The 18,602-nt window shown below is 37.4% G+C and overlaps 1 protein-coding gene and 1 long non-coding RNA gene across 7 annotated transcripts in view; one reads left to right on the plus strand and one right to left on the minus strand.

Annotated features, from left to right (window-relative positions):
• The window catches only part of LOC119076979 (ADAMTS-like protein 1), a 96,863-nt gene that overhangs the window by 33,988 nt on the left and 44,273 nt on the right, over positions 1–18,602 (plus strand). For all 6 annotated transcript variants that reach the window (XM_037184077.1, XM_037184081.1, XM_037184075.1 and 3 more), the window contains exon 2: positions 6,489–6,551. In XM_037184077.1, the coding sequence (XP_037039972.1) occupies positions 6,516–6,551 (36 nt within the window). In that variant the 5' untranslated portion in view covers positions 6,489–6,515. The remainder of the gene's footprint in view (positions 1–6,488; positions 6,552–18,602) is intronic.
• Positions 1,694–18,017, minus strand: LOC119076997. The gene is made up of 3 exons (XR_005087729.1): positions 17,940–18,017; positions 12,651–12,654; positions 1,694–1,706 (listed from the first exon to the last, which is right to left on the minus strand). It is a non-coding gene; the product is annotated as an uncharacterized LOC119076997 (long non-coding RNA).

Genomic DNA, 18,602 nt, shown 5'->3' on the forward strand with positions numbered 1-18,602 from the left:
ATGAACACTTTACATGTTACCATGTACCACGTCATAATATGAACAAAAAAATATTTTATCGTCGGGTTTTTTTTATTTTTATTATTTTCTGTTCCTTTTTTTCGGTTTTGAATAACTATGTACGAATTGCCATACGTATGTGCCACAACGTTGAACACAACATGTTTTTTATAGACTGATACAAATAATAATATGACATTTATGAACTTGTGAATAACATAAAAAAAGTAAACCTGGGTGCCCGATATAAGGGAGGCTACAACATACTCCGCATTGTATTCAGCATTATCGACTGTGTTTTGTTGATAAAGATATCTATTTTTGAAATATGGAAAATATTTTATTGACTTCAAGCATATTCTTCATATCAATTTATGCCCATCATAGAACGAATGTGGTTTTTTATACGATTGCATATATCCAATAATTTACATTTTGGGTATGTACCTATTCAATTTGAAATGTTTGCAGATGAAGGTGAGATATTCAGGTAGCCAGTATAAATACAAATAATATAAAAAATTTATGGGAAACAATTGCTCTATAAAACCGATAGAATGTAATCATCATCAATTCGAGAAGCTGTTAATGGCTATCTGTTATCGATGCCCATATGACAAAAATAAGCGATGAGTTCTAGCTGAAGTGGTCCTAAACATTTTGTTAAATCTAATGAAGTAAAAGATTCTTACTCGCTAAATATGTTTAAATAACAGTTATTTCCTTAATTCATTTCAATTTTTTCTATGTCTTCAGCAAGTAAAATAATTTACATAACTCAGGATAAAAACGAAAGTCACGTTTTCGTCTTGGAATTTTTTTTATAAATACCTTCCAGCAGTGCCGGACTGGCCCTATGGGCGTTCGCTCGATTCCCGAAGGGCCTTTTAATTTTTGCACGGATAAAAGGCAACGAAGGGCTTTTTAAAAAATTTCTTCATACAATGCCCGAAGGGCTTTTTAGAGCCAATCCGGCACTGCCTTCCAGTTACTAATAAACAAATTTATATAAATAATTCTCGAATATGTCTTGAAGGTGTCTGGCAATTATTCTGTTAGAAAAGGCTATTCATCTGTTATCGATATAACGATGACAAAAATAAACGACATTCTGCTTCTGCGTTCTTATTTAGCAAAAATCATGTTCAAAAAATTTAAGTACTAGATTTGAGATCAATATCCTGAAAATACTTAGATCAAATGAAGCAATAGATTCGACAGTAAAAATGATACGAAGGTACTGAACGGTTTACATTGCTCTTCGAGAGCCTGCACCTACCTGCTATCTACTCAAATATACTTACGAGTCAGAAGCTCCAACCAAAAGTCGCCTACAATCCTTCCAGAAAGACGTCATTTTCCCACTATAAGGAATAATTTGCCTTAACATTCCCATTTCTTATTTTAATTTTATAGCTTTTCGAATTAAATGAGAAATCTATGTAGTTAATAAAACTAAGCAAGAAGCATGTGTGGAACATCTGATTTCATATGTTTATTTTCGATTTGGAGGTTTGTTTAATTTAATCCTATTACATCGATTGGTATGCACGAAATGATTAATAGCTAAATTTGATTTATGATCTAAGTCTTGATGGTTGTGATAGAAATTAAATTCGTACGAACATCATTTGATTTCTGACTTTTATGACCTTTTAATCCGAACTAAAAACAATCGAATTATAAATGCTAGGCTGGTTTTTGAACTGTTGAAACTATAGTCATTCATTCCGCACATATATTTATTGTAACCTCAAAACCACTCAACATCCATTTTTATTACACCCAGAATCTTAACAACATTTTCGAAAAATTTTCAATAAATAACTCCAATTCAACGAAAGTTCATGTTCTGGTTATTGATAATGTGTATTTTTATTGGCAAATTGAGAAAATCTTTTTGGCAAACAAACGTAAAAGTTTCCGCCAACGTTTGAACTTATTTTATTGTAGTTTTTGGTTGACATAAAAAAGTAAGAGATTGAGATAGCAATTTTTGGTGACTTTGCATCCAAAAAGGAGTGTGTAGAAAACTTGTCGAACAAATCGATTTACTTTTGTTTTATATGCCATGTTTGATGTGTAATGTTTTATTATTACCGAAATGGGGTTAGGTATAAAATGCATGGAAAAGTTTTATCTTTTTAGAGAAAGTTTCCATAATCTAAAACTACTGGATTTAGTTTTCGACATGGTTGTCGTATTAGATTCGAACGAACCATTTAGAGCTTGGAAAATAAATTTTATTTTCGTTTCCATTTTAAAAAGTAACTATTTTTATAGATTTGCATCTGGTGTCTCATAGCTTTTTTTTGTGTTTTATGCAAGACAGTTATAATAAATGAGTAGAATATTCTTTAACAAAAAAAAAGAAGAAGAATAAATAGCAAACACTAGAAAGAAAACAGAAAACTTTCCAACATCCAATGTCTCTCAATTTTCATTTCTTTTAAAGTTTTTTGTTTGTTTTAATTGTCAAGCACACAACCGTTTAACTGTTTTTTTATTTCTTAAAGAAGATATTCCTTGAGATTTTTGATTTGTGCAAATGAAGTGATTAAAAACATCAGATGCCAGCGGTGCCTTGATATTCATTTTGAGCTCTCAAATATTTATTTTCATCAAATGTAAAACGTTTTTGTACATCACGTCGTTCATCGTTCGTAACTCCTGCCTAAATGGATATATTGAGCACTCGATGTGCTGCCAACCAGTCTATCTTGACTTTCGTCTCTGTTTCACATTTTTCTCATCTTTCCCGGAAAACAAGACAATTGTTGGAAAAATAGCTACTGGGGAGAAATGTGACGTGTGGGAAGTTTTTAGCCATAGCCTGACAAAATGTAGTCATGTTGTCGTTTTTTTATTGAGCTCTGCTTCGCCTCAATTCAACACGTTCACGTCAGCGCCATGAAAAATAATTCACGTATCCTCCTTCCTCACCTTTTGTCGATTTCTCTTGCTAACTCTCTACGATAAGTTCGTTGAGGTTGTGCGTTGAAATTAATGACCTAATTTAGATATTTATACAGATAATTGCAGATTTTGAAGTGGCTACGTGCATAACATAAGAGAAAATTTGTTATTGTCCGTAAATTAATCTTTCTTGAATGTCCAACTGATTGTGTAATAATTTAACACGTATCATCAGATCATTACTGCATTTTAAACGGAATGTAAAACTGCATGCTGTCTAACAGCAGGAGGCAAACACGAACAGTGTAAAATGTTTTTCGAATTTGACTTAATTGTCGGTCGTATACATAGTTATCGAAAGGTACGAAATTAGGTCCTTGTAGTGTTTTGTATCGTAAAATACAATGCATCAGCCGAAAAAAGCAATCTTTTTGTTAACAATGAAAAACCTAAGTGATTCAGCAGCTAGACTATGACGGCGCTATTTTAATAAAACAAAATTATTTTAATGTTTCCATCAGCATAGAACAATCTGCATGTGAATAATTGGTATTAATTATCAGACACAAGATCCGTAAATATGTTAATAAAAAGCGTGTTATTTGAACACTTCACATCGAAATGATTTATTATTTTCGTTCGTGTTCGATTTTGACGGTGTTGCGGTGTAATCATTTATGATGAACTTGACTTTGGAAATTATGGTGAATGGTCAATTACATTAGGTTGTGAACGGTTTTATTTTTCGTTCGCTTACAAATTACTTTACCGAATAAAATATTTATGAAAATGAAAAATTATTTTTCCGACTTAATTCATTCGTAATTGCTTTATTTGAAGAAGCCAAACATAAAATGGTCAAGAAATGGCAGTCATTATAAATTATTTCAAATTTAAGGCATCCTAATTCATCTTTTCGAACTTTTTTCACGAAACTTTGAGCATTAGTATACACATGGAATTTTACTTTTGATAAGAAAAAAAAAATACCCCACAGGGTGTACTTATATCCATAGCGCAACAAAATGCTCGTTCATATCTTTTAAATTCTCCAACTTTCCACTAAATGCTTAAATACTTTTGCGTCTATACTTCGTTATAAGATTCGTGAAAGCTTAGAAATTTATGTGCTAGAGCTTAAGCTTAAAGCACTAAAAAAAATCCCCATCTGATATGGTGGAAGATTTTCTCTCTTATTATTTTTATTTCCTCTACCATAACCTTTTACACCAAAGTTAAACCCATCAAAAGATCATTTTACATACGATGGTATTATACACTTAATATTATATGTGTATGTTGGTACGTGTAGTCGGAAACGTCGCACCGACACCTGGTTTATTATGAAATTATGTGGAATGTCCTCGGGATAATTTCCTTCTATTTTTTTTCTCGTCCGTATAACGAATATGATGAGATGAGATGTTTTACATTTTAAGCTTTTTCACATTTTATCCCTGCACCGAAAGATAATTTTGTTTCGCATACATGAAAAATAATGAAAAAAATATTTTTGAGGAGTTTTTAAAATTAATTTTTTTTCTGTTAAAACTGGTTCGGGCGAAGGTATACAATATGGGTACTAGATGTATAGGTGTGAAATGTGAAGTCAACACAAAAACAAAACTGGCAAGCAAAAATGATGAATAAAAAGTGAAGGGTTTCTCATTATCATGTCTTGTCACTTTTCCGCAGCAGTAACAAGGATTTTTAACCTTTGTAAATACACAGTATACACGCGTTTTTGTTCATTAAATTGAAATTTAATTAAAGAATAGAGAAAATATCACAGACTGTAAGCTTATTTCCAATAGGATTGTCGAATCTGTTACTTCTTTTGATTTGAGTATTTTCAATAGATTGGTAATAGTACATCACTATACCAGTAATCACGATGAGTAAAAGTACCTCGGGCTAAAGCCCTCGGATACTTTTACTCATCTGGATACGAGATATCAAATTATTTCACGTGTAAAGTATGGCGAATATCAAATTACTTCACTGGTATAGTAATGTACTATTACTTAGTTCATTATTCATGTTTGATCTCCTGTTAAAGTTTACCGATTTTTTTAACCCACCTCTGACATGGTCAGAGGATCCAGAAATAGTAGCGCAAGTAATTCATTACATGAAGTAACAGTTTTGTGATAAAAGCAAACTCCCAAGTGTAGAGTATGTATATCTACAGGTTTACAACTACGTGTGCCGAAAATCAGTTACCTAAGCAAAATGCTCAAAAATATGCTTGGGAATCTTCGAGTATAACAAAAGTGTTTCCGAATGAATGAATTACGTAGCAGCATCCAATGTATGCTGTTTCATACTGCCTACCACGTCTATATTTTCTCGCTCTAACTTACCTAAGTAGTGTGGTCAGCGCACATGACTTAGCAAAAAAAATTACGTGAATTTAGCGGTTGCATAAATAAATCGTGAGAGAACCATCATAAAACATGGCGACAAACATCATTTAACACCACGGAAGCAATGTTATCATCTTTCCAATTTATTAACCGAAGCGCTTTCCATACATTTTATCAAACAAAAACTTTCTTTTAGAAAGCCTAGAACTTAATTTGAACATACCATAGCTAAGGAAAATAAAACCTCACTGCCTAACGAAATGTAAAGAATAAAATGTGAACCTGAATGTGAGATTAATATGGTATTATATACATCAAAGTGGTGCCTGTACTTCAGATGAAAGTTCAGTAATATTTTATTAGGAGTTTTTTCTTAAAAAAAAAAAGAGAAACAAACAAATTGCTACAGGAGTTGCTTCGTCGAGATAATATTTTAGTCTAGACAATTTGGAAATGAATGTTGACAAGTTAGATTACACTGACACCATGTATATATTTTCGCTTCGGTGGGGAGATTCATGTGGTGATGAATTTAACTAAAAACTCGTAAACGAAGAGACAAAAATTTGTCTCGCATAGTCGGCGGTCTCAGTGGTGTTCTTTTTTCTGCTGTAGTTTTAAGTACTGAAACAAATATATGTTTTACCATTTATTTTGTTGCTTCTCGGCTTTAGCAACTTTTCGTTTTTTTTTTTTAGATGCATGCTGTTGGGTTATGATATTAAAAGTTTGAAATAATGTTGAAGTCTTGATGGATGTATGAAGCTTTGACACAATTTAAAAAAATGGTTTTTTTACTTTTATAGATTGAGTACAATTTTCAGTTTAATGCTGCTACTGCCTCCATTTGTAGATGGCAGGCTACCATGTCCGTTAGATAAATGAGAGATGATAAAAATACATTCATCACCGAAAATCTCAAGAAATATCTTACTTTTTGTATGTTATTCAACACGAACACCTCGACCTTGCACGTAAGAACAGACCATAAAAAATACTCGTCACCTTGAATTATGAAATTCACGTTCTAGGGAAACAGTCTAGACTCCCATTGAAGACTAACTTGTTTTTTTAAGAAAACAAATGAGGCGAGACGCATATGTCAGTCAATTCAACTCATTCCCATTCTATGCTATAGTGTCAGATATGAACTATTGTCTACTATTGTGGCTCATATTTACTAAAAAAACGTTTTTTTATTTTCAGATAAAAAATGGTGCTAACATTTAACAGATGAAAATGGATCTACGGCATATTATTATTTATGTGGTGAGTTCATCTCAATATTTTCATGAAAAATTATCATACAGTGGATGACGCTTATTCAAAAAGTTCGCACGCTCATCAGGGGGAAGTGGGATCAGAAGAAAACGTGCGCGTTTGTAAATGACAGCTTAAATTCTGTCACTCATGGTTCTGCTATTTGAACAGCTATTTTGGTGTTAATATCCGAATCACTAAAAACCCATCTCTGTTTTCAAAACATTTCTTAATTCTATTAAACGACATTTGCCCAGTGGCGTCGAGTTTACTGTTGCATCGGGGGAGATTGCCCCCATGTAAAGGTGACTTTATATATACAGACTAATAGGTAGCGTGCGCTCATTGCATTGTCTTTGATTAACGCTAAACATCCACTTCTGCGAAACATAATTCGCGTCAGTAAGTTAGTACTATCTGTCTTAGTATACGTGATGGTTTTTTTTACATTAAAAGGTTATAGCTTCAGAACACATTATGCAAGAAAATTTAGTGTATATTGTACACTAATGCCGGTGATGGATGTTAATGCATTGAAAGCATAACCCATCTCTCTTCTCCCATTTTCAATTTATTTATTATAGTAAGGTGAATACCTGAAACTAAAAAAAACCTTGAAAATATATTATGTATCTTCGTACTCTCGTCGGAGAGTGGTTACGTCATTGTTACCGGAAGTCAAACGGAAATACTTTAAACCGAAAATAAATATTAAATTCGCCTTTCCTTCAGCACTTTCGTTATTTTGTATCGTTCGGATATACCCTCATAGCATCACTGGAGCTAGAGAGAAACATTCTATAAATAATTTTTGATTGATTAAACCTTCACTTCAAATTCAAATGAGTTTATGAATTTTTAAAATTGCACGGCGCCATCAAAAACATTGTAGATTATATAACCATCGTAGATCTTATGAATTATGCATAAGCCCAAGCATTTCTATGGAACAATAATGGAATATGTCAATTATATCTGCAATTCTGTGAATGTTATTCTGGTATTATATAAGCTACCCTTGTTCGTTCATATTCCACACACTCCTTTATAAAAATTGTTTTTTTTTTGACCAAGTTTATTCAAACATTTGTGATGTTAAATTATAAATTGATATCGATTTCCACATAAACGCCATTTCTTAGCAACACTGACATACACTGGTATTCCTATAGTAACTATGATTTGATCCCCAATTAATTGTAAAATGAAATGACGAAATTGATTTTATATGAATACGCAGGTAACATTTTGCTGCCTTTAAAAAGCGTGGTCAAACGAAAAACATTTTGAAAAGAATGAGAACAAATCGCCATTGGTAATTAAAAAAAACATTTACACAAAGTAGAACAATTTGTATCGTCGTTTCCGGTCATTATACCTGCTTTATAAACATTTTCCTCCGGTCTCGTTGCTTTTCTCTTGTCAATCCATGTCTGTGACAGAACGATGCTGTTATTTTGTAATTCTCGTGACTATGTGGCTATTTGGAGCTCATTTTCACAGAAGCAATTATTTTAAATTTTCATTCATTGAAAAACGGAGAAAATTTCCAGAATTGTTGATATACAAACTAATGACACAAGCGGAAAGAATGAACATTTGTTAACAGTTTTCCCACTTATATTGAATTTTTCATGTATTGTTGATATAAAGTTTAAAGTATATGTATTAAGGATTCAACTGATCCATTGCATTCGTTGCAGCTGGTGGTTTGCGTTGTCATTATCAGCGAATCCAAATTAGACTGACAATAATATAACGTTCATGACAAGCGACCGTATAGTGTATATCAGAAGAATCAATGAAAGTACAAACCAGGTATGGTCTTTCCATACAATCCGGAGGAAATAACGATTTCATATAAACAAACTCACCTTTCAATGATTTTTTTCATTGAGAGGTGAGTTTGTTTATACGAAATCGCTATTTCCTAGAGATGGGAGGCGTTCAAAATTATCGATAATATCAATCGAAAGAAATTATCGATAATCGATTAATCATATCGTTATCGATAATTTAATAATTATCGATAATTATCAAAATATCGAAATTCGATAATTATCAAAAAATCGATATTTAGATATTTATCTGAAAATTCATGATAATATACCGATATATCGGAATATATCGATAAATATCGGATTTTCGGACCGAAATATCGATATATCGAATTATCGATATCTTGATAATTATCAAAATATCAATAATTATCGATTATCGATATTTTTTTGATAATTTTCGATAAAAAAAGTCGATAATTATCGATAATTGATAATTATCGATAATCATTTTCATTATCGCCCATGCCTACTATTTCCTCCGCTCCATAAAAATTTTGACATTAGACCATACCTATTGTGAAAAATTCGTTTCACGCGTGCACCCGCAAAGGAGTTGGTTTTGACCAGTGAATAGACGGTAGTTTGCGTTTTCCTTTAATTTTATTGTCGCTCGTGTTACTGTCTATAACACTTCAAAATTCTATAAAATAAACAATGAAAGTTGAGTAACGAGTTAATCTAATCCACTAATACAATTTTCTTACATCTTGTATCCTCTGCGTATGCTCAAACAATTCAAATTACAAAGACCGAGTGTGTGTGTACATCCGGATCCTAAATAACATAACCTCAAATTACCAGCGGTCAAATAATACTAAAGAAAATCCTTACGCTCTATACCGCTCTGCTAAACTTAAAGCTACGACCCAGCATGAACGTATTCTGTGTCGATGACGAAATTAGGCCTACAAATCCATCGGAACATTTACTCAGTTGCGCACATGGCAGTTGAACAAATTATTTATTTACCTTTCGGCTATTTCGGAAATTCCGTCGCTAAACAGAATCACACACACGACTTTCGCTTTTATTTTCACTCACGAAACTTAATCTAATGCTAATGCGACTTGTGTCGACTTTTAAATTTAAATTTAATTCCGAATACTGGTTAACTATTGAATCATCAACTTAAACGGTCGGCCGGCGAAATGTAAAGAACAAAAAATCTCTCAACTGTCACTCAACTACTTTTTGTTGCCATCTGGCAATCTCGTCGTTGAGTCGGTGCTGTCATCCTTGCAGCGTTGCCCAACATCCTTCCCCCCGTTAACTGACCCCATATGGTTCAGGTTAACTTTCTGCTCTTCGTTGGGCGGCGAGATCTCCATGATGGCCAACTTGGACACCGGTCTTCGCAGTGTTTTCTTTTCGAATCGCACCATTACCTGCCGAATGCATCCATCTTTGGCGACGATGACCTCCTCTACTATTCCTTTCGGCCATTCATTTCTCGGATTGCGTTCATCAATGTTGAGGACGACATCGCCCACTTTAATCGGCTCTACAGCTTTGAACCACTTTGTGCGCTTTGTTAGATCTGGTAGATATTCTAACACGAACCGATGCCAAAAATGCTTAGTCATCTCTTGAAGTGCCCGCCAATCGTTTCGGTTAAGATCTCTCGGTGTGGTATCTCCAATTGGCTTCAATGCGTTGGATGATCCAAACAAAAAATGGTTGGGCGTTAATGCTTCGTCTTCATCTGATTCCAGCGAAACATATGTTAGGGGTCGCGAATTGACTATATTCTCGACCTCTGCCATCAATGTAACCAACATTTCGTAACTCGGAGTCTTTGTTGTTAGCATTTGCATCAAACAACTCTTAACAATTCGAATCAGCCGTTCCCAAGCACCGCCCATGTGACTGGCTGTAGGCGGGTTGAACGTCCACTTCTGTTCAGACGACGTAAATCGTTGTTGAATGGCGTCTTTGTCCAATTTATCAAATTCCTTCTTCAGTTCATTATCCGTTCCATGGAAATTGGTTCCATTATCACTGAAGAATTCTCGGGTCTGTCCCTTTCGTGCGGAAAATCGTATAATGGCATCGATGCAACTATTCGTGTTAAGAGAGTCTGCCACTTCCAAATGAATTGCCCTTGTGGTTAAACATGTGAACAGGACTCCGTACTTCGGAACGATACTGCGATTGACTTTAACAGAATATGGCCCGAAATAATCGACTCCAGTAAATGTGAATGGCCGTGTATTTATGGCAAGTCTGGCAAAAGGTAATCCGGCCATCTCTGGTATCCTCGGCATTGCTGATGCATTTTTGCATTTCTGGCACATAGTTCTGACACCTTTCATCACAACTCGTAACGCAGGAATGACGAATTTTTGTCTAATTTCATTGATAGCTGTGTGATGATTGATGTGTTTGTATCGCTTGTGATACGAATCGACCAACAGTTGAGTGACTCGATGACGACGAGGAAGTATTATTGGCCGCTTTGTATCTTGTGTAACTGATTGTGCGGCGTCTATTCTTCCTTTCATTCGCAAAACGTTTTGTTCATCCAAATACGGCGAAAACCTTCGAAGTTCGCTCGATGGTTCAAACTCTTCTGGTGTTTCTGCAGACTCGTTTCGTTTCAGAATGAGAATTTCGTCCAGAAAAACGTCTCGTTGGGCTCTTCGAAATAGATGATTTTCTGCTTCACATAATTCTTCTTGGGTCAAAACACCAACTATGCGACTATACTTGGTTCGTCTCGTGTTTTCAATAAATCGGAGAACATAGGCCTGCGTACGCACCAGTCGATTCCATTGCGAAAATCTATCCAGATCAATAAGTCGTTCTTGGTGAATTTCTCGAATCGACAAAACGAAACACGGTCGGAGTTCCTCTTCAGTCGTGAATTTGTCGATACCATTGATCCAGCTGTTCTCTTCGTTGTACAAGAACGGCGGAGCTTTGAACCACCTGGCATTGGCGTTCAAATTCGGAACCAATTTTGATTTCGTAGCTTCATCAGCTACATTATGCTTTGTTGGTACCCAACGCCATTGAGCCAAATCTGTAGATTCCAATATCTCCCCAACACGAAATGAAACGAATTGGCTGTATCGTCTCGATTCTGAATTGATCCAAGCCATTACCGTTTGCGAATCCGTCCAATAAAAATGTTTTTCGATGTTCACCGTTAGACTCTTATTTACGTTTTCAGCTAATCGCGATCCAATTACAGCTGCTTGCAGCTCGAGTCGTGGAACAGTCAATTGCTTCGTTGGGGCAACTTTCGTTTTTGCACTTACTAGGCAACAATCTACTCCATCCTGAGTTTCGATCCGTAAATATGTTGCCGCTGCGCACGCTTCAACACTAGCGTCAACGAATGTATGCAATTGAATGGATTTCTGAACTTCTGGTGCCAATTTAGTTGAGTACCACCGGGGAATTTGTAACTTTTCAACGTTTGGTAAAGCTCGTATCCAACTAACCCATTTGTGATGAAGCGATTCGGTAAGCCTGTCGTCCCACTCGATCTGACTTCGCCAGATCTCTTGCAGTAGAATTTTACCGTAAACGAGAACATTTGAGATCAGTCCAATCGGGTCAAACACTGACATCAATATTCGTAGGACTTCCCGCTTTGTAGGACAATATTCGCCAGACATCATTTTTCCGTTGATTTTCGTGAATCTGAGTGAATACGTGAATGCATCGTTTGTAGTGTCCCAAAACATGCCTAACACACGTTCTTTGTTGAGCTCGGCGCCAATGTTGAGATCTTTGTTTTGCGTCGTTGCATTTTCACCTATTCTTTCCAATAGCTTCTTCGAATTTGAATTGAATTTTCGAATGTTGAAACCACCGGCTTGATGAATCATCTTTACGTCTTTAATTAATGTTTCCGCTTCGTCCACCGAATCGGTGCAGTCAATCATGTCGTCGACATAGTGATTTTGTATAATAGCCTCGGCTGCTCGTGGAAACTTTTCTTCGAATTCTTTAGCGTTTTTATTCTTCACGTATTGCGCTGTGCTTGGAGAACATTTTGACCCAAATGTCATGACCATCATAACATAGACGTCGGGCTCTTGTGACGGATCGTCTCTCCATAGGAATCGCTGTACGTGTTGATCGCTTTCTGGCACTTTTATCTGATGGTACATCTCTTCGATGTCTCCAATGATGCCAATTTTACGTTCTCGGAAGCGGCGAAGTAACTCGGGTAGCGGAACAAGTTCATCTGGTCCAACCAATAAATTTGAATTTAGCGACGTGTTTTGGACCTTAGCGGCACCATCCCACACCAAACGCACCTTTTCTGGTTTCTTCGGATTGAATACTGGGAAAGTCGGCAAGTACCAAACTGGATATTCGCATAGCTTCACCTCTTCCTTCGACAATTTCCGAATGTAGCCCTTCTTGACAAATTGTTTGATTTGGTTATGCAAGTTCAATTTTAGTTGTGGATCTTTCTCCATCTTTGCTTCCAGGCAAATAAACCGCTTCAATGCCATACCATAACTGTCAGGAAGTTGTGCGTTATCTTGTTTCCAAAGCAACCCGGATTCATATCGATTTCCTTTCTTGACTGTGGTTGAATCAAGAATTCTTCTTGCTCGTTGCAAATCCTTCGATTCCAGTCGATTATTTGGAATTTTGATGCCCAAATGTTCGAGGGTAAAATAATCTTTCACTAACTGGTGTAGCTCGTTATCGTTCGACTGGCAAACGCACATGTTGATGCTAAGCCTTTGACTATTTAGTGGTTTATCCATTTCGTATGTTGGCCCTTGAACGACCCATCCTAGTCGGGTTCTGCAAACAATTGGCTCATCTTCTTTTCCTTCGATCGTTTCCAATGACGTAATCAACCTTGAATACTGCAATCCAATGAGCAATCTGGGTTTTGCTGACTCGTATGTGGCAATCGGAACGCTCTTAAAGTGTGGATATTGTGCAATCCAGCTCGTTGTTAATGACTGAGTTGGAAGGTGCAAATTTTCCACCGTACGAATGTTCGTCATATTGAAACGAGGTGCGTTGTCGTAGTATCCGGATATTTTAACAGCAACAATCCTTGAGTTGACAACTGAGTGTGTTTGTCCAAACGCCCAGTCTACGCACAATTCTTTCACTGAACCTGTTAATCCCAGTTCATCTGCTAGACTGTCTTCCATAGTAGTCATATTAGAACCGTCATCCATATACGCATAGTCACGAACCGATTTGTTTTTGTAATGTAACATCACCGGTACAATGCGAAATTTATCGATTCTTTGGCTGGATTTCGATCGTTGAGAATTACACGTATTCTTCTGAGTTTCTGCAGCGTCAGTTGACTCGATTGGTTTAGTTTCCGATGATGTATCGTGTTCGTGCTTGTGTAGCAAATAATGATGATTGGCTGTGCAGCCTTCAATTGAACATTTTTGCTCGGACTGACAGTGATAGTACTTGTGAAACCCAAAACATCGACCACATATCTTGCCTTTCTTCACAATTTTCCATCTCTCTTCACGGTTTGCGTCTTTGAATTTTTTACACTGTGCCAATTTGACACATTTATTGCTACTGCACGCTGGACAACTTCTTTTTCCTTCGCTTTTTGTGGTATTGTGACTCGGAGTACCTTTGGTCGGCGTATTTTCCACTTGCGTGTTGAGGAATGGATTAGGTTTCGTTGCATCGGCTTTCTTCTTGTTGTTGTCTTGTGATTTATCCGATTTGCTAGTGTTCCGGACAACATAACTGGCTACATCAGCTATTCGATACAGCCATTCTCCTAAATGGCCAATGTGAACGTCTCCAACCGTTTGTATGTAAAAAGCCCAATTCAATTTATGTTGCGTAGGAAGCTTGTCTACGATCGAGTTGATTAATGTCGGATTTCGCAGATGTTCTATCGCTTGAAAACTTATAATCGTAGCGCTCATATTTTGAACCGCAATCGCATACTTTATCAAACTCGATAGATCGTCTTCTCTCGGTGGTGTTAGCTTTTGAACGTCTTTGATGGTTGCATCTATGACTTGCTCCGGTCTTCCATACATCATCCTCAACGTGTGAATAACTCCGGTCACTGAGTCCTTATGGAACAATCGGCTTTTTACGAGATCGTACGCTTTTCCTTTTAAGCACTTCTTCAACCGACCCAAGTTCTCGCTGTCAGTGAATCCACATGTCTCATTGGCATTGTCATATGCACTAATGAACGCTTGCCATTCCAATGGATCTCCGCCAAAACAAGGAAGGTCTCTAGGCATAACGTGGCGAGCTGCAATTTGCTCTACAGTCAATCTTGCCGGAATAATTGCTGATGTGTTTCCATGGTTAACACCTTGATTCATGACATATGATGAGTTCATTGGTTGATTCATTTGAGACACATGACCAACTGGAATGTAGCTGCTACTATTCATCGTTGATTGTTGTTGATGAATGTCATATGGATGACCGTAACCCGCCGATTGATTGACGTTGTTTGACGGCTGACCACTACCAAACACTTGACTTGTGTTCAACGGCGATGGTTGACTGACGCCGAATAACGGCGGTTGATTAATTCCAATTAAATGAGATTGGTTTGCACCGAATGACTGGATTTGACTAGCACTCAATGGCCGGGATTGACTGATGCCAGGTATCTGAGATTGGCTAGCACCGAATGACTGCGGTTGACTAGCACCTAATGGCTGGGGTTGACTGGTTCCCAGTAGCTGAGATTGACTAGCACCGAGTGACTGCGGTTGACTAGCACCCAATGGCTGCTGTTGACTGGTTCCGAATAACTGAAATTGACTAGCACCGAATGACTGCGGTTGACTAGAACCCAATGGCTGCTGTTGAGTGGTTCCAAATAACTGAGATTGACTAGCACCGAATGACTGCGGTTGACTAGTACCCAATGGCTGGGGTTGACTGGTTCCCAGTAGCTGAGATTGACTAGCACCGAATGACTGCGGTTGACTAGCACCCAATGGTTGCTGTTGACTGGTTCCAAATAACTGAGATTGACTAGCACCGAATGACTGCGGTTGACTAGAACCCAATGGCTGCTGTTGAGTGGTTCCAAATAACTGAGATTGACTAGCACCGAATAACTGCGGTTGACTAGTACCCAATGGCTGGGGTTGACTGGTTCCCAGTAGCTGAGATTGACTAGCACCGAATGACTGCGGTTGACTAGCACCCAATGGTTGCTGTTGACTGGTTCCAAATAACTGAGATTGACTAGCACCGAATGACTGCGGTTGACTAGTACCCAATGGCTGGGGTTGACTGGTTCCCAGTAGCTGAGATTGACTAGCACCGAATGACTGCGGTTGACTAGCACCCAATGGTTGCTGTTGACTGGTTCCAAATAACTGAGATTGACTAGCACCGAATGACTGCGGTTGACTAGTACCCAATGGCTGGGGTTGACTGGTTCCCAGTAGCTGAGATTGACTAGCACCGAATGACTGCGGTTGACTAGTACCGAATGGCTGCTGTTGACTTGTTCCAAATAACTGAGATTGACTAGCACCGATTGACTGCGGTTGACTAGTACCCAATGGCTGCTGGTCATTCGGGTGTGTTAATGGGTTTACGGATGTTTTCGGATTTGTTAGCCAAGCGGGTAAATTGTTGGTTTGACCTGAGGCTATTACTTCAACGTTGCTATTTGTTTTATTCACGTCGATTCCACCAATTGCCCCGACTGGTTGGTCAGTCATTTGGTCGCCCATTCCAAGTTTAATTAAACCACTAACTGGAAATTCTGTGACGAGGTCGTTGAATTGCCTTTCACCGTGCTGAGGTTCACTAGTAGCTATGATTCCTTCGGCCCATTGACGAACGGATTCCAACTTTTGTTGCTCCAATTCTTGATCATCGTAGCTTAGGTTTGACATTGCATCGTCTTCTATGATCGCATATCGTTGTCGCATATACTCCTGATCTCGCCTATGCTGAGCTTGTAATGCTTCACTTTCACGTCTCTCACGCAAATCTCGTTCCTCTTCTAAACGTTGTAGAGCCAGCAATGCTCTACGACTCATTGAGGACGTTGTTGACCGAGCTTTACGGGACTTGTTGTTTTCACTCGTGGCCGTTACCACTTCGACAGCTGTTGTTTGAGGTGGCTGTAAGTTGAGGTCGCCAGTTGTGGTCGCCATGGGTGTCTGTAAAGTCGATTGCCCAGATGGATTTCCGAAATTGATATCGACCAAAGTGCCTTCAGGAACCACTGACTTCCTCCTGTTTCTACAATTATCACACGTCCAACTTTCTTGCAACATGACATCCTCGGTTACATTCGCACATGTGAAATGATACCATAGCGAACAACTGTCGCAGCAGATCTTCCGAAATTCATCTATGATTCCACACAATTGACACAAATAAACGGAGACGTTCGTTGGATTTGTAGTCTCGGCAGCTTTCTGTGTTGTTGGTGTTGGGCTGGCTATCGGTGGAGGAGTTCGGGCAAGTCTTGGTAATCTCTTAAATGGCTGATTCGAACGTAGTTTAGGAATAGCTCCCTTTTTGGATGACATTTTCGACTCGATTTGTACCAAAGTGTTGATAAATGATAGCAGCACGATCCACTGATAGCTTGACGTGACTTGAAGGTTATGCTTCGACCATGACCAGTAAAGATAATTTTGAAGAATGTGAAAAATTCGTTTCACGCGTGCACCCGCAAAGGAGTTGGTTTTGACCAGTGAATAGACGGTAGTTTGCGTTTTCCTTTAATTTTATTGTCGCTCGTGTTACTGTCTATAACACTTCAAAATTCTATAAAATAAACAATGAAAGTTGAGTAACGAGTTAATCTAATCCACTAATACAATTTTCTTACATCTTGTATCCTCTGCGTATGCTCAAACAATTCAAATTACAAAGACCGAGTGTGTGTGTACATCCGGATCCTAAATAACATAACCTCAAATTACCAGCGGTCAAATAATACTAAAGAAAATCCTTACGCTCTATACCGCTCTGCTAAACTTAAAGCTACGACCCAGCATGAACGTATTCTGTGTCGATGACGAAATTAGGCCTACAAATCCATCGGAACATTTACTCAGTTGCGCACATGGCAGTTGAACAAATTATTTATTTACCTTTCGGCTATTTCGGAAATTCCGTCGCTAAACAGAATCACACACACGACTTTCGCTTTTATTTTCACTCACGAAACTTAATCTAATGCTAATGCGACTTGTGTCGACTTTTAAATTTAAATTTAATTCCGAATACTGGTTAACTATTGAATCATCAACTTAAACGGTCGGCCGGCGAAATGTAAAGAACAAAAAATCTCTCAACTGTCACTCAACTACTTTTTGTTGCCATCTGGCAATCTCGTCGTTGAGTCGGTGCTGTCATCCTTGCAGCGTTGCCCAACACCTATAGAGTATACTTTCATTGAAAAGAATTACATCCACTCCCAATATCGACTGAAGAATAAGTGACACAGTTGAGGGTCGTGACACAACTTCCGTAACAGTTGAGGTTGCACCGATATATCTATAGTGAATCGAACACGCAATGAAGCGAAGTTGTAAATATTTTCCCAAAGTGTTGGTCAATGTGGGATTAACAGATTCTACACAGATAAAAATATGGACCTAGATCTAAATCTTTTTGGGATTTACAGTACGCGACCGAATCTTTTTTAGAATTTAAATTTAATCCCCCCAGGGATTATTTGAACTTATCCCCAAATGAGTAATCCCTAGAGGAATTAAATTTTAATCTTTTAGGCCCTGACGTTTGACGCTTGTTTACTAGTTTACTCATTTTAATCTGATCTAACCCTTCCTACTTTTACTTCAGAAAAAGAAATTTAAAAAACGATTTTTACGGATATTGTGATATTATATTTTTTATCTATACGTCTGATATGAGAAGAAGCTTTTTTGTGAATCTGGAATGAGAAATGTTTTTATTAAACAGAAATTATTTTTTTATTTACCTGACGAGATTTGAACCTGGGACCTCTTGCACTTCAGTCTACGATCTTACCACTGCTGCAATTTGTTCTTAATCCCAACGTGGATTATTGTGAACCATTGTTTCAAAGAAACTAATTCCTCGTGGGATCAAAATTGGGATTAAAATTCAAATTGCCAGATGACAAGATCGTCACTTCAAACGTCAATAATTTTTCATGATCTTCATTTTTATTTTCTTCTGAAGTTTTCTCACCATTTTTTATAAGTATTTAACCATTTAAATTCAAAAATGTCTGGTTTCCTGTGGTAATGGGGATAGT

The sequence above is a fragment of the Bradysia coprophila genome, unplaced genomic scaffold (genome assembly GCF_014529535.1).
Source record: "Bradysia coprophila strain Holo2 unplaced genomic scaffold, BU_Bcop_v1 contig_232, whole genome shotgun sequence".
Classification (NCBI taxonomy): domain Eukaryota; kingdom Metazoa; phylum Arthropoda; class Insecta; order Diptera; family Sciaridae; genus Bradysia; species Bradysia coprophila.